This window comes from Monodon monoceros, unplaced genomic scaffold (assembly GCF_005190385.1).
Source record: "Monodon monoceros isolate NGI ecotype Baffin Bay Population unplaced genomic scaffold, NGI_Narwhal_1 Super_Scaffold_18, whole genome shotgun sequence".
NCBI lineage: Eukaryota > Metazoa > Chordata > Mammalia > Artiodactyla > Monodontidae > Monodon > Monodon monoceros.
Window position 1 is genome coordinate 169,596,662 of NW_021703774.1, and position 15,418 is coordinate 169,612,079.

The window sequence follows — 15,418 nt, forward strand, 5'->3', positions numbered from 1 at the left end:
CTGTAAGCGCCGAAGGTGAATAAAACAGAATGATTTTAAAAGTAATTCGAACATTTTATAAAATTTGACACTGCCCCCTCCTCAAACTGGGACCAAATTAGATCCTGAAATCCGAGTTTGGGCACAGAATTTCAATGTCATCTGGGTCGTTATTCAGCACAGAAAACATGAGGCCACTCTAGCTCCATCAGCCTTAGATGAAAGACCTTGTGCCTCTGTACCTCGGTTTCCTCTTCTGTAAAATGGGGCTACTCCTACTTGCCTCCTGGGCTAAAAGTGATAAGAGAAGGTAAAGTCCTTAGCACAGGGTCTGGGATGCATTCAGTGTTCCAGAAATAATAGTAGCAGGAGCTACATCGTTGATGTTTTGAACACAAAGGCAACTTGGGAGAGTGGAAAGGGAATTGACTTTGAAGTCAGATCTTTTGTAGTGTGACTTTGTGTCTATTATTTCTCTGGCCTCACTTTCTCCACCTTTAAAATGGGGGTAAGAATGTCTATCCTGCCCTGATGTTGTGATGGTCAAATAAAATCATGTCCATAAAGCGATGGACAGGTTGTCAGGGGTTGGCAGATTTTGTTGTCAGGATTTTAGAAGTAAGGGGAGCCAGGCCCAGAGAAGGCAATGTCATGCCCGGAGTCACACAGGATGTATTCTCAAAGATGACCTCACTGGGGTTCTTACCCTAGAGTTCACAGCCCCCTCAAAGTTCCACAGGTGGGTCAGAGAGTCCCAGAATGCAAAGTTGTGAAGTTTTGTGTATTCTGGGGCAAGTTTCGGAAGCTCTTATTAGATTCTCAAAGGGGCCATGGTCTTGCACAGTTAAAGAGCCACTATCCTGATTTAACCCCCTTTACTTCACAGGTGGAGAAACCAAGTCCCACAGAGGGCAAGGTCACAGGCCAGGATTCCTTAGGGAATGGAGCCGTCCCTGCTCTAGGAGGCCCTGGGTGTCTAATGCCCAGGCCGTGGTTTTGGAAACAGTCCTGCTTATGGCTCTCATAAGTTTTCAAAATCCGTTCACATCCGGCTGCTGAGTTGAATCCATCCCTTTCCAGGCGCTACGAGGTTCTGAAGGGTCTGCTGAATTTGGGGGGAACTTGGGCAGCGATTCCACATTTTTGAGAGGTGAGGTGGACAGCCCCACCCTGTTCAAGTGACCGTGATCATGTTGGGAATGGGAGGGGTTGGGAGGCGTTTCTAGCCTGGATGGCCCAGGATGGTGAGCTTTGGGTGATTGGAGGAAGGCACTGGGTAGGGGCGGGTGGTGAGTGTGAGGTGCTTGTGGGACCCCCAGGAGGGGAAGCTCAGCTGGGTTGCAAGCCCCTGCCCTGCTCTCCCCTGTCCCCAACTCTCCACTCCTCCCCCACCCCAGCCCTGCCATCTAGGAGACCTGCAGACAGGGCCCAGCGCCTTCTGGCTTTGCTTGTTGTGAGCTGCTGCCTGAGCTATCTGATCCTATCTCATCTCTATTTCCTGTCACCTCGGAATCACTCTCCGGGACACCCAGGAATTTGCTTTGCCTGCTTCTAAACCAGCCTCTTTCCTACATCCAGCCCCCTCTTTTTTTTTAATCCACAAAGCTGCTTCCGCAAATAATAAATCGCACACACCACCAGGTTTGGTTAATTAACTGCACAAAAATGCTGGGGAAACCAGTGAAGGAGATAATTATGCAAAAAAGATAGTGTCAGGTTTACCAGCTACTTCTCTCCCCCCTCCTGCACTCTGAGGACTTGGGGGAGGGGTTCTTCCCTTTTCCCTGGAGCTGCTTGGTGAAAGAGGGGCTCCCCAATAAGTCCTGCTCACAAAGGTCAGGAGAGAGGCAGGCAGGAGGGGGGTTGGGGAGTAATGAGCAATGGGGGCAGGGCGGCCGCGCTGGGGACACACCTGATGGGCCATCTTCAGCCATTCCCAGGTGCGCTTGCCGATAGACGCCCCCTCCCACCGGGCCCCAAACCAGGCCCATTTCTTCTCTTCCCCCCTGCTTTAGGCTCTTACCTGGAATGGTAAGAGCTGGGCTTTGAGGTGGGAGTAGGCAGAACACACATTTGGGCCAAATTCCCCAGATCCACTGGGGCTGCCCCACCTCCCAGACAGAGGAGTTTTGGGGGATGTGAAGCCCCCTGACTCCCGCACCGGGGAGATCATAGGGCATTTGCGGCCTCACTGAGTTTGTTCTCCATCTTTCTACGGGGAGGGCCGGCCCAGAGTGGGGCTAGGCTGTGCTCGGGCCCCTGCCCAGTGGCGTCCCGGGCCCTGGCACTCCTCCCGCCTGGCCCAGCTCACAGCGCCCGCTCCACCCCCGAGGAGGCGAGGTCTCGCGTGGGCTCTCTTCCCCGCCCCGGGGCCCAGGCGCCGGCTCACCTCCTGCCCGCCTCGGCGTCGCGGTAGTCCTCAATGGCCAGCCGGAGCTTGCGCCGGTGCAGGGAGCTGCACACGCCCAGGCCCAGCTCTAGGTCCTCGTCACTCAGGCTCAGCAGCACCTGCGCCGGGCAGGTGGGGACTGAGCGCCAGATGGGAGGCGTGGGGGCGGGGACCCAAGGCACCCCTCCCCTCAGTGGGCGCGTGGCCCCGGGAACGTCTCTGCAGCCGCCTCGCCTCCAGCCACTGCTCCACGAGGCCAGGCGGTGGGACCGCTGACCTGGCTGAAAGGGCCCGCTAGTCCTGCCCTGCGTCCCTCCAGCCAGGTAAGGGAAGGTTAGTCCCATTTTAAAGACAGGGAGGCTGAGGCTCAGAAGGGCTGTGTGCCTTGTCGGAGAGACAACAGTGGTTTACTGGAGCCTGAACCCAGTTCAGCCAGCTCCTCTAACCCAGCGGATGGGATGGTGGAGGGGGGCGTTCCCACGGGGGTCCGGCAGGTGCCCTACCTTCCCACTCTTGACGTTCTCCGCACAGGCCTTGACGTACATGGGCATGGCCATGACCACCTCCAGCCAGGCCTGGACGGTGCCGGCCTTCCAGTGCGACATGGGCGTGGTCCTGACCAGCTCCACCTGCTGCAGCCGGTCTGTCTGCTCCTCGCCCTCCGACAGGCTGAGGCTCTGTCGCGTGGGGCTGCACTGGCTGTCCGAGTCTGCAACACACAAGCACACAGGGCCGTGCTGGGGAGTGGGGTGAGGGGCAGGGCAAGGGCTGCAGGGGGCAGGGACTGGGCAGGCTGCGCCCCCTGAGCCTGCACCCCAGCGGATGCAGGGGGTGGGCAGGGATGTCTTTCCCCCCACGCATTTCTTCTTTTCAGAATCCAAACGGCTTTTGTTTTGTTTTGCTGCCCCTCCCCCAGTCCAAAGTAATCTGTGCCCTCTAAAAGAAAAGAATTTTAAAAACTTAATCCAGAAAAGAATAAAAATAATACAGAAAGTGAAAATCACCCCAAATCCTATGCTACCCAGAGACAGTAGCTGCTAGTATTTAGTTAAATGGTCTTTGGGATACACAAATGCCTACGCTTACAAACACAGATCCCCACGCTTACATGACGTGTTCCGTTTTGTAATATGCTGTTCTCATTTACACGACGGAGGACACCCTTCCATCTCAGCAGAGAGGCACAGCATTCCTCAAAGGGATGCTGAGTCTATTTCACCCGCTGCCTGCTGATGGGCCTGGGTTGTCCCTCATTTTTCACTATTGTAAACAACGCCAAGGCAGCCATCTTTGGGCAACTGGGTGATTTATATTTTTAGGGTAAATGGAGCCCCAGCTCTGTTCCTTAACACACCGAAGCCTGTTTCTGGAGTGGCCCTCACAGACAAAAACGTCTCTCCACCAGCATTTTCCAACCCCATTCCTGAATCCATGGTCAGCTGCCTCAACACTTGATAAATATACCAAGTTCAGGTGGTGAAGAGTCAACCAAGAAGGGAAAAGAATCTTTCTCTAAAGCAGGGTTAAATGAAAACCCAAATGGACAAACTCAATACCGTGAGAGATGACAAGCATTAAAGAATAAGCCTGATTTGAAATGACCCTATATTATATTGTATATTATAAATCATTCTAATATGTAAAAAATGCGTATCCATCAAAGCGGCACATAGTAAAACAATGGGCATGGAGAACACAAAAATGTTATAGTTACTGAGTTTGGAAGTATGAGGTTATGTCTCTCTTGCTATAACTCTGGGTATCATCAAAGTTCCATGATAAACATGTATAAGTTTATAATGAAAAAATTGGAAAAATTAAAAAATTAGGAAGCAGTATAAATGGTTATGGATGGGAGTTTGAATGAATGATGCTCCATTCATATGTTGGAATATAAGCAATTAATTTAAAAATCTGTCACAGGAGAATAGGTTTTTTTTTTTTTGCTGTATGCGGGCCTCTCACTGTTGTGGCCTCTCCCGTTGCGGAGCACAGGCTCCGGACGCGCAGGCTCAGAGGCCATGGCTCACGGGCCCAGCCGCTCCGCGGCATGTGGGATCTTCCCGGACCGGGGCACGAACCTGTGTCCCCTGCATCGGCAGGCGGACTCTCAACCACTGCGCCACCAGGGAAGCCCAGGAGAATAGTTTTGACATGGGAAAATGTTCACAATCTATTGTCAAGTGTAAAAGCACAGTACAAGATAGCACGTACAATGTAATCCCAACCACATTAAAAAAAAATATATGACTATATATAATGTATAATATAATTATGTATATTACATATATACATATATATGTAATATATTACATTATACTAGGTGGGTAAATGTTAAAAGTCTTTATCTCTGGAAAGGGGTGATGGGTAATTGTGCATGAATGTGTGTGTGAGTGTGCACTTGTGAGTGTGACAGTGTGTGTGCATGTTTTTCTATTTCCCAAGTTTTCTGCATTGACTATATTATTTTTGAAATTGAAAAAAAAACACAGCCTACAAATCTTACTTTTTCAAGTCACAAAGCCCCTTCCCCCAATTCCCTTGCCTCCCTCTGTTGAAACACCTTGGATGACTCTTGGGAAATGGCTATACCAGCTTGGTGGCCACACACTTCTCCTTCATCCCAGGTCCACCGAAACTTTTCTCCCCAACGCTTGGGGGCCTCTAACTGCCCAGCCAAGAGCCCTTCGGGGCCCACAGTCACCCGGCCTGAAAGATGCCACCCCTAGTCCAGCAGGGCACTGGGCAGAGCGATCTAACTCTGGGTGGGCAGAGATGGTGCCTCGTGCCTCAGTTTCCACCCCTGCAAGTTGTCATGATGCTGCTCCCGGCCTTCTGCCTCCTTCTCTGGGCTTCCCTGCAGACTCAGTGACAGTGGGGGTGATGGGGCCTATCTATACTGGGTGGGTAGGGGTGAGAGGTCACTGCAGCATCATTATATTTCCCTTCTCAGGTGGACGGAAGGCGACCCCGCACCCCCCAGCCCGGAAAACAGCAGATGGCACAGACTATGTGCAGGTCGCCAATCTGAGCACACATGTTGCCATGGTGCCCCGGAATGCGGAAAGAGCAGCTGCCTCTGCAGCCCTGCCTGGGGGCTCCAAGACCTTGCCTGGTAAGAGAGCTAGCTGCCTGGCTAGGGCACAGACCTCAGCCTAGGGGTCCCCTCCTGCTGGAACCGTGCTCCCAAGGACAGGCTTGGCTGGCAGGGAAGCCTTTCTGATTGGGTCCTACAGGTGTTGACCACTGGCACCCAAACAGGGTGTCCTTCTTTGCTTGGAGAGAGCTGAGAACCTCTGCCTTATTCCTGTAGTGGAGTCCTGTCTCTGTTTCATGATTCTGGGAAGATGAGAGACCATGTGTGGCTCAATCTGGTTACCCCAAATCTCAAGACACAGCCCATGTTGTCCGTTTGGACCAGCCCTGTGGGAAGAGACCAGGCTTTGGAGTTGAATAGACTTTGGCTTTAGGCAAATTCCTTTACCTCTTGAAGCCTCAGTTTTCCCATCTATAAAATGGGAATAATATTCAATAAAGTATCTACCGCCTAGGTTAGCATGACTATTGTAAATTCCGAATGTGAAGCCATAGTAGGCACTCAGTCAAGGGTGAATATTATTGGTAATAAAGGGCTTCTCCCCTGGGGCTTGGGCAATTTTTTTGGCTACACCTAGAATTTAGCAGTTGTTGCCTCAGTCCTCCCTGCATTCCTGGGATGAAATGTGATTTGAGTTCAGTTCAGGTGCTTAGGGAGGGAACCCAGTCCCACCTGTTGTCAAGCCTACCTGGGCAGAAGTTCATCGTCCCAGTCAGACTCCAGCCTGGCTGGGAGGGGGCACCTGTGAGGGAAGGGGCGAATTTGTGGATTCTGTGCCAAGGTGGGGGCTAAGGGTGTGTTTGTGGTGCTTGGCTATATGTCCCCAGTAAGGGAGATCAAGGGGCATAGGATGGGGAAAGACAGGAGAGAGAGAGAATGAAAGAGAGACTCAAAGAGCAAACCTTCAGGAAGAAATAGTGTTACAGAGACACAAAAACAAGAAAAACAGGCTGGAGAGACTGAGTAGAGAGGGAATGACAGATAAGTGGACAAAGAGAAAAAGCAGACTTCCGGGGTGTGTGTGTGTGTACACACTCGTGAGTGTGTGTTTTCCTGAGCTTGGTGTGTCTTTGTGAGTGTGTGCAGGTTATTCTATAGCTAACAGGCCTCGGGCCTGTGCGGGGAGCTGGCTTTTCAGTTCACGTTGTTTATGGAGTCCAGGCTCGAGGAATGCCAGAGGCCAAGCTGGGTTCATATGAGCAAACCACACATTTTGGTTTCTGAGAAAAGACAGCTACTCACCAGCCCACCTCTTTCACCCCCTCCCCACCCCGACCCCCAGGACTTGAACACCAAGGAGAAGATGCTGCAGAAGGACGGAGGGTGGGGGGAGTCTTTGTGGCCATAAACCGTTAATTAAAGGCAATTTCCAAAATGTAGGCGTTATGGTGCCAGATTTTATGTCTGGGATTCCATCAGTCCTGGCTTTTATTTCCCCTCTGTCTCAGCCCTGAGAGTGGGAATAACTCATGTTTACGGCCAGAAGCTCAGAGGAGGCTGGGGAGTTAGAGGGGCTGACCGAGCCCCTGGCAGACTCTGAGGCGGTGCCAGCAACAAGCAGCCACTCTGGATCCTTCCGGACACCAGGAGGGCTATGGTGATTCTGGAAGGAGAGGGTCTCACCCTCCCAACCACCCCCGACATGCATGCACTGCAGAACCTCAGCAATTAGTCATTGAGTTCTCCCTCAAACCGGGCCTACAGAGGCAGCTGTGCTAGCCTAGCACAGGGGTTGGCAAACTACAGCCCAAGGGCCAAATCCAGCCCTCTACCTGTTTCCCTAGATAAAATTTTATTGGGACACAGCCATGCTCATTTGTTTACATTGTCTAAGGCTGCTTTCCTGTTACAATAGCAGAGCTGAGTAGTTGTGACAGATTGGTCCCAAAAGCCTAAAATGTTTACTATCTGGCCTGTTATAGAAAATCCTTTACAGAAACCCTGAGGTTCCGAGGTGGCAATGGACTGTGAGAGACCTTGGTGTGAAGCCCAGCTCTGCTGCTTACCAGCCAGATGATCCTGGGGAAGTGTTTTCAGTTTTCTCAGCCTCGCTTTCCCCATCTGTGAAATGGGGTGATAATAATGCTAATCTCACAGGTCTGTGTGGGGATGAAAGGAGATGATGTATGATGTGGACAAAGTGCTCAACCCGGTGTCTGGCACACAGTGTGTGCTCAGTGATTGAGCGGGACCTCTGTCCTCTGCAGGCTCATGTCCCTCACAGTCTAGACCCACTCTGTCCAGTGTAGTAGTCACAAGCCACATGTGGCCATTGAGCATTTGCAGTGTGGTTAGTCCCCATTGAGAAGTGTCCACGGTATAAAATACACCCTGGATTTTGAAGACTTTGTACAAAAAAAGATGTAAAATATCTCATTAATAATTTTTATATTGGTCACATATTGAAATGATAATATTTTGGGTATATTGAGTTAAAAAATATACATTACTACGACTCATTTCACCTGTTTCTCTTTACTTCTTAGTGTATCTACCAGAAAATCTAAAACCACATATGTGGCTTACATTATATTTTACTGGGCAGAGCTAGTCTGGATGGAAGATTTTTGTTTTTTCATTCCATTTTACCCCCTCTGTTTGTTTGGAAGTGAAGCACCCTATTTCTCTGTTTTTGGTTCAGTAGTTCTCTAAGTGTGGTCCCTGGGCCAGTAGCAGCAGCAACACCTGGGAATTTGTTGGAAGTGAAAATTCTAGATGCCCACCCCAGATCTCCTGGCCCCCAGGTGATTCTGATGTATGCTGAAGTTCTAGAACCTTCTTTAATGATTACTCTTTGAGATGTACTATGCATATTTAACTTAAAACCTGGGGTTATCAATATCTTAATGCCCTCTCCTAAATAGTAAGAGTTATTTAACACATATTACTTCTTTTTTAAAAAATAAAATAAATTTATTTATTATTTTTGGCTGTGTTGGGTCTTCACTGCTGCACGCGGGCTTTCTCTGGTTGTGGTGAGTGGGGGCTACTCTTCGTTGTGGTGCGTGGGCTTCTCGTTGCAGTGGCTTCTCTTGTTGCAGAGCACGGTCTCTAGGCACGTGGGCTTCAGTAGTTGTGGCTCGCGGGCTCTAGAGCGCAGGCTCAGTAGTTGTGGCACATGGGCTTAGGTGCTCTGCGTCATGTGGGATCTTCCCAGACCAGGGATCAAACCTGTGTCCCCTGCATTGGCAGGTGGATTCATAACCACTGCGCCACCAGTGAAGGCCCTAAAACATATCACTTCTGATCACTCTTCCTGACTTACACTCTATCATGTCCAGTATTTTAATTCCATCCTTTAAAAAAAAGTCGTACAATTTAGACATTGTCATCATGATTACTTTATACTGGTAATATTTGCTTAAAACAATTTACCTACATGTTTACCAGTTTCTTTGTTCATCATTTCTTCTAGTGTCTCAGACCTCACTTCTAGGATAACTTTTCTTATTCCTGAAGAACGTGATTTAAAAGTTCCTCCATAAAGATTATTTTGGTGGTAAGCTTTTATGACTTTTGTTTATCTGAAAAAAGTCTATATGTCATCCTTGTTCTTAAAGAGCTTTGCTGGGTACATAGTTTTAGGCTGACAGTTATTTTTTTCTCTTTGCACTGGAAAACATTGCTCCACTATCTCTCTCTCCTTTTCACTAATGAGAAGTCAGCTCCAGTCTGATAGTTTTTTTGTTAGCTACTCTTCAGAGTTTCTCTTTGTCTTTGGTGTTCAGTTTCATTATGATGTGGCTACAGGTAGCTTTCTTTTTATTTATCCTGATTGATATAAATTGTGCTTCCTGCATCTGTGGGTTCATTTTTGGAATATTCTCAACCATTACCTCTTCTCCATTCTCTGTTTGCTCTCCTTCTGAGGTTAGACTTTCTTCCCTATCTTATAACCTAGTGCTGTCCAATAGAGCTTTCTGTGATAATGGACATGTATATAGGCGTATCTTTTTTTCATTGCACTTCATTTTATTGTACTTGCAGATACTCATTTTTTTTTTTACAAATTGAAGGTTTGTGGTAACCTTGCATCAAGCAAGTCTATCAGCACCATTTTTCCAATAGCATTTGCTCCCTTCATGTCTCTGTGTCAGATTTTGGCAATTCTCGTAATATTCCAAACATTTTCATTATTACATTTGTTATGGTGACCTGTGATCAGTGATCTTTTATGTTACTATTGCAAAAAGATTATGACTTGACGAAGGCTCAGATGATGGTTAGCATTTGATAGCAATAAAGTATTTTTAAATTAAGGTATGTACACTGTTTTTTAGACATAATGCTATTGCTTACTTAATAGAGTACAGTACAGTGTAAACATAACATTTATATGCACTGGGAAACCAAAAAATTCGTGTGACTTACTTTATTGTGGTATTTACTGTGGTGGTCTGAAACCCGACCCATGACATCTTTGAGGTCTGCCTGCAATATACATTGTCCAGTGTGACAGCTGTTAGCCACATGGCTATGAGCACTTAAAATGTGCTCATAGGGGCTTCCCTGGTGGCGCAGTGGTTGAGAGTCCGCCTGCCGATGCAGGGGACACGGGCTCGTGCCCTGGTCCGGGAGGATCCCACATGCCACGGAGTGGCTGGGCCCGTGAGCCATGGCCACTGAGCCTGCGTGTCCGGATCCTGTGCTCTGCAACGGGAGAGGCCACAACAGTGAGAGGCCCGCGTACCGCAAAAAAAAATGTGCTCATAGGAACTGAGTTATAAATTTAATTTAATTTTAATTGATCCAAATATAAGTTACATGGCCATATGTGGCTAGTGGCTATTGTAGTGGGCCAGAAAGCTCTGATTTCTCCTTCATGGTTTTCATCAACTTATCTCTCTGCATTGCAGTCTGGGTAATTTCCTTAGACATATTTTCCATTTAAAAAATTCTCTCTTCAGCTATTTAGTCTGCTGTTTAACCCATCTTTTTTTGTTTTGTTTTGTTAACAACTATATATATATATTTTCATTTCTAAAATTTCTATTTGGTTCTTTTTCAAGTTCGTCTGGTCTTTCCAGATAGTCTCTTGTTGTTTGTTCAAGTCTATGATGTCTTACATTTCCTTAAATATCCTTAAATATTTAATCTTACATTTCCTTAAATATTGCATACATATTATGTTGTATTTGGTATTGATCATTACTGTATCTGAGAGGGCTTGGAGGGTCCAAATTTGTTGTTTGTTTCTGCTGATTCTCATGCATGCTGAACTCATATTTGATCTTATTATGGGACTCTCTAGGTTCTAAATAAGAGAGGCTTTCCTCCTGAGAGGATGGACATTGCTTCTGCTGGGGTGGGGAGGAGATAGGGAGTAGGGATGATACCTGGGAGCAGGGACCACTCCACCCCCGTCAGAGAGGCCCTGGAAGAATGAGAGAGTCACAGTTTCTGATGCTTCGTTTTGCACACCCCAAGGTTTACTCCCCTATCACTGGTCCTGATATCAGCATCTGTGTCCAGGACAAACTCCAGTTTTTGCCTTTGGTTATCACTCACTGCTCCTGTCCTGGTATTGGCTCATGGCCTTTTATTTTTGGATGGAAGTGCCTTGGGAATTTCCCTTATTTTTGATGAGGCCAGCGATGTATTGAAAAGTATGCTTTGTTTCAGGTGTAGTGGTTTTGTAGTGGGAGGTCCTTCAGAGTCTGCCTTCCTCCACACTGCCCTGACTGGACACCCCTCTTGCTATGTGAACTGTTCATGCAGCACTCTTCACGTTCTGCTGGCACTGCCATGCATGGGTCTGTCCACCTGCCCTGGCTGAAGGGAATCCCTAAGTCAGTGTTCAAATCTATCCATCTCTTTATCACCCAGGCCTGGTTCATGGTGTTGCTTAATACCATCAGTGGTGGTAAAAGCCCAAGTTATGGGAAGGGGATGGACAATACCACTTTGCTTTGCTTTTCATTTGAATCTGCCCAGGGACCTTGTCTGCTCAACACGCTTCACTGGCTCCCTGGATAAAAGCCAAGTTCCTCACATGACAAGGCTCTGTGTGGCCCAGCCCTGCCGACTTTGCCAGCTTCTCCTCGGTCTGTCACCCCTTCCCTGGGCTTCTTGGGACCACTTCCCTGGTGCTCCTGCCTCTCCCACCCACCATCTCCAATCAGCTGTGCCTGCTCCCCTCTCTGCCTGAAAGGTGGTCTGCTGCTGTCTCCTCTGCCGGAACTCCTATGAAGCCTACAGGGCTCTGTTTAAATGTCGCCTCTTCCGGGGACCCCTTCTCTGGTCACCTGGCATAGGTCAGTCACCCCCTGAAACACACACCCCTCCACAGCCCTCAAACCACACTCACACAAGCTCTCATTCCAGGTACCGAGCCTGCACTTCTCACAGCTGAAGGTAATTAATGATCGTGTAATTGTTTGATGGGTGTCTGGCTTCCCACTAGATCTCAACTCCACAAGGACAGGAGCTGGCCCCGTTCTGCTCTCTGGGTATCCCTGGTACCTAGCAAGGGCCCAGACCAGTGGTGTGCTAGTAAATGTTTAACAACCAGCTCTCGTATTTTTAAAAAGCGCTTTGGGGGGGAAAAAAAAAAGAAAGTGTTTGGTTTATAGCATTTGTTTGCCCATCTCTATGGTGTAAGTATGCCCATTGTGGCCAATTTCAGTTGCCAACATGATGCCCCTGGGCATGGGGTTGGAAATTAGTTTGTGAGCCTGTATGAGCTCCAGCCCACTGCTGCCTGGAACAGAAGGGGCTCTGTATGTTTTGGTTAAAGGAAGGTAGGCAGGGGCTTCCCTGGTGGCGCAGTGGTTGAGAGTCCGCCTGCCGATGCAGGGGACACGGGTTTGTGCCCCGGTCCGGGAGGATCCCACGTGCCGTGGAGCGGCTGGGCCCGTGAGCCATGGCCGCTGGGCCTGTGCGTCTGGAGCCTGTGCTCCGCAACGGGAGAGGCCACAACAGTGAGAGACCCGCGTACCGCAAAAAAAAAAAAAAAAAAGAAGGTAGGTAGGACGGGAGGTGAGGAGGGAGGGAGCAGGCCTCCCTCTCCAGGCTCACCTCCTGCTGGCCCCACCTCCTTTAGGCCGCCTCAGGATGCTGGTTCCTCGAATGTACACATGGTCTCAGGGCCTATTGACCTTGGCATTACTGAATGACGTTCGGGACCAGACCATTCTTTGTCGTGGGGGCCGTCTGTGTTTAGCAGCATCCCCAGCCTCCACCCACTAGAGGCCAGTGAGCATGCAGTATGGCTGCTCCCAGCTCCCCCATCCTTTCGCCCCGGGCCCCTCTGTCCTCAGACCCGCCCTGCTCCGACAGCCGACTCCCGTCTAAACTCCCTGCCCTCGGACAGTGGCAGGGGAGCCCCTGTCAGCACTTTCAAGCCAAACGCTGAACTCTCATTTTTTAAACACTGCATTATAAGGTGAAAAAATGATGTTTTATGGCCTGATAACGGCCGCTGTGTTGGAGGGAGATGCTTTGCTCCAGCGCCCGGTCACAACTCCCGTGAAATACTAAGTGCAAAGGTCAGGCCCTCTGAGCCTGGGCCACCGGGACCGGACAGCGTGGTCTAAACGGCATCAAGTCACTAACTGTGCAGCTGCGGGGTCAACAGCAGGTCCCCAGGTGGGCTGCCACCAATCCCCAACACCCCGACCCCAGAGCCAAGCAGGCCTTTGGAGGCCCTGAGCTAAAAGCTGATGGCACTCCCACCCAACGTGTCCCTTCAAATACACTAAACCATGTGGTACCCGGAAAAAGCCCACAGAGCTCTGCTCTCACCAGTGATAACTACTTAATGCTTAAAACCCGCCCGCATACTTCCCTTTCCCCTCATTTGAGCCTAAGCTGCGCTCACTGTGTCTGTCCCCAGCTCGACAGGTCCCCTGCTCCCAGCCTCAGAGGACACCCTCCTCCAGCCACGCTTCCTGCCAGCCCTTCCTCCCCACCCCCTGAGAATTTTCCAAGGCAGCAGGGAATTGACTTGGTGGAGTCGACAAGGCTCATTTCCCAGGTATATGCTTGGCAAGTACTTTCTAATTTTACAGACTTCGGAGGAAGACGCTCAGAAGAGGTCCAGGGGAGGCAAACATACTATGATCCAATGACAACTACTGTAATGCTTTAAAAAAATGTATCGAAACGCTCCTTTTTCCTCCTTGCCCACCTGTTGTAATGCTGAACAGTGCCCACATTTGGGAAAGTCCTTCTTAGACTCTAACTTGCAGCTGATGTCTCCTCCCCTTTTTTGCTTCCACCAGGAAAGTATTCCAGCCGGCTGCTGGCCTCCCCATGTATTCCCACAGCTAGTTCTCTTTTTCAACCTGCTTTCCTGGCCAACTTCTCTGTTGGTGGATGGGCCTGAAAGGTGAATTCTGTGAGAAACGAGGGGCCTCTTTAAGGCCACAGGCAGGAGGAGGGTTCTTCTCCACATGCCCATGTAGGGACAGTACAAGTTTGTGTCGGTGCAGTTCTTAGAGGCAAAGCTGGAGGCGATGGATAGCTGTGGGGTCTGAGAACCCCTAATGGATCTGCGGTCCCGCCTCTTCTTCCCTTCACCGACCCTCCCAGCTCCCCTGTGGGCCTCAGGACATCTCTGCTCAGCCTGCTTCCATGAGCCACATGGACTGTGGTCATTGTGTTGGCCGTGAGACCCAGTCCGTTTGCTCGCTGGGCCGGGGCACCACAGCTGAGTCAGATCCGTGAAGCTCTGGTTTGGGCGTGGCCTTTGGAGGCAGCGCCTGCTTTGGGATCATCCTCATCGAATGATGCACCTGTCTGACCTCCTGCCTCCTCAAAATGCCTCACAGTGCCTCCTGGAAGTTTCCTGCACCAGGGGCGAGCGACTTTATATCTTGCCCAAAGGGCAATAGGAACAGCAAAGATGTTTAAGGGCAGTATTCGGTTAACTTCCTTCAAAATGAAGAGCACTTTGGTGAGGCTTGTGCTGGGGGCCTTCTTGCAACTCAGATGCTATAGGAAATGTCAGGGAGAAAACTGGTGCTAGCCATGGCTGTTCGTCATGCATCCTGAAACACGATCCCTGGCGGAGTCTGGAGCCAGGGCTGGTGGCCACCATGCTCACTGCGGACTGACACCCCTCTCAAACCCACTGATATTTTTGCCGGAGCCTTGGCACAAGGCAAAACATCCTAGGAAGTTTCCACTCATTGGGGAAATTTGGGGAAATAAGCCTCTCCCCGCTTTTAGATGACCTCCTCTAATTGTGACACCTCTTCTCTGCCTCCCTCCAGGACTAGATTGTTCTAACGGCTCACGATTTTATCATCTTCACTCATATCTGCCTGGAAAGTGGTGTAGTGCAATAGTCTGCTGGACCCCAATTCTTAGCCTTGTTCCGTCGCTGACTACGTCTCCTTGGGCCATTTATGTTGCCCCTTGGGGCCTCAGTTTCCTTATCTGTAAGGGTGAGACAATAACACAACACACACTTCATATGATTTTGGTGAGGACTGTGTTAGAATAACTTATGTCATCTCATCATTTACATCTGCACCCTCAGCCCTTAGTTCTAGGCCTGGCACATAGAAAGTGGTCAGCCAGTGTTTGTTGAATGACTTAATGAGCATGTGTAGAGTGCCTACACACACCTGGCACAGCAGGCCCTCCGTGAAGGTCAGCAAATCATATTGTACTTCTCTCTCCCGGCTTCCATCATTGCCCCCAACCCCCCAGCAGCCAGCCTTTGTCCTCAGTCCTCAGCCTGACCCCCTCTCCATATCCCTGGGTTTCCAGCTTATGGCTTTCTTCACACTTATGACCATGCATCCTGCTGAAATTTCTGGGAGAGCAGAGCGTCACCCCTTTGTCAGGTCCATCAGTACCTTCACCGGAAGTGCTCCCTTGCCCACACCCTCTCCATCTCTGAGTCCCACTGAGCCTGGCCAAGTCCACGAGAAATGATTTAGCTGGGCTCTCAGGCTGCAGGCGGTCTGACCCTGAGTCCTGCCGGCCATATGGGCCCCTGGGGG

General features: G+C 49.7%; 1 protein-coding gene across 8 annotated transcripts in view; it reads right to left on the reverse strand.

The window, feature by feature from the left end:
• Positions 1-15,418, reverse strand: part of KAZN (kazrin, periplakin interacting protein) — a 471,267-nt gene that overhangs the window by 20,973 nt on the left and 434,876 nt on the right. For all 8 annotated transcript variants that reach the window (XR_003794372.1, XR_003794371.1, XM_029227955.1 and 5 more), the window contains 2 exons: positions 2,872-3,077; positions 2,369-2,487 (listed from right to left, as the gene is read on the reverse strand). Coding sequence is in view for 6 of the 8 variants with exons in the window: in XM_029227955.1 (XP_029083788.1) it covers positions 2,369-2,487; positions 2,872-3,077 (325 nt within the window). In the remaining 2 variants the exon portion in view is untranslated. The remainder of the gene's footprint in view (positions 1-2,368; positions 2,488-2,871; positions 3,078-15,418) is intronic.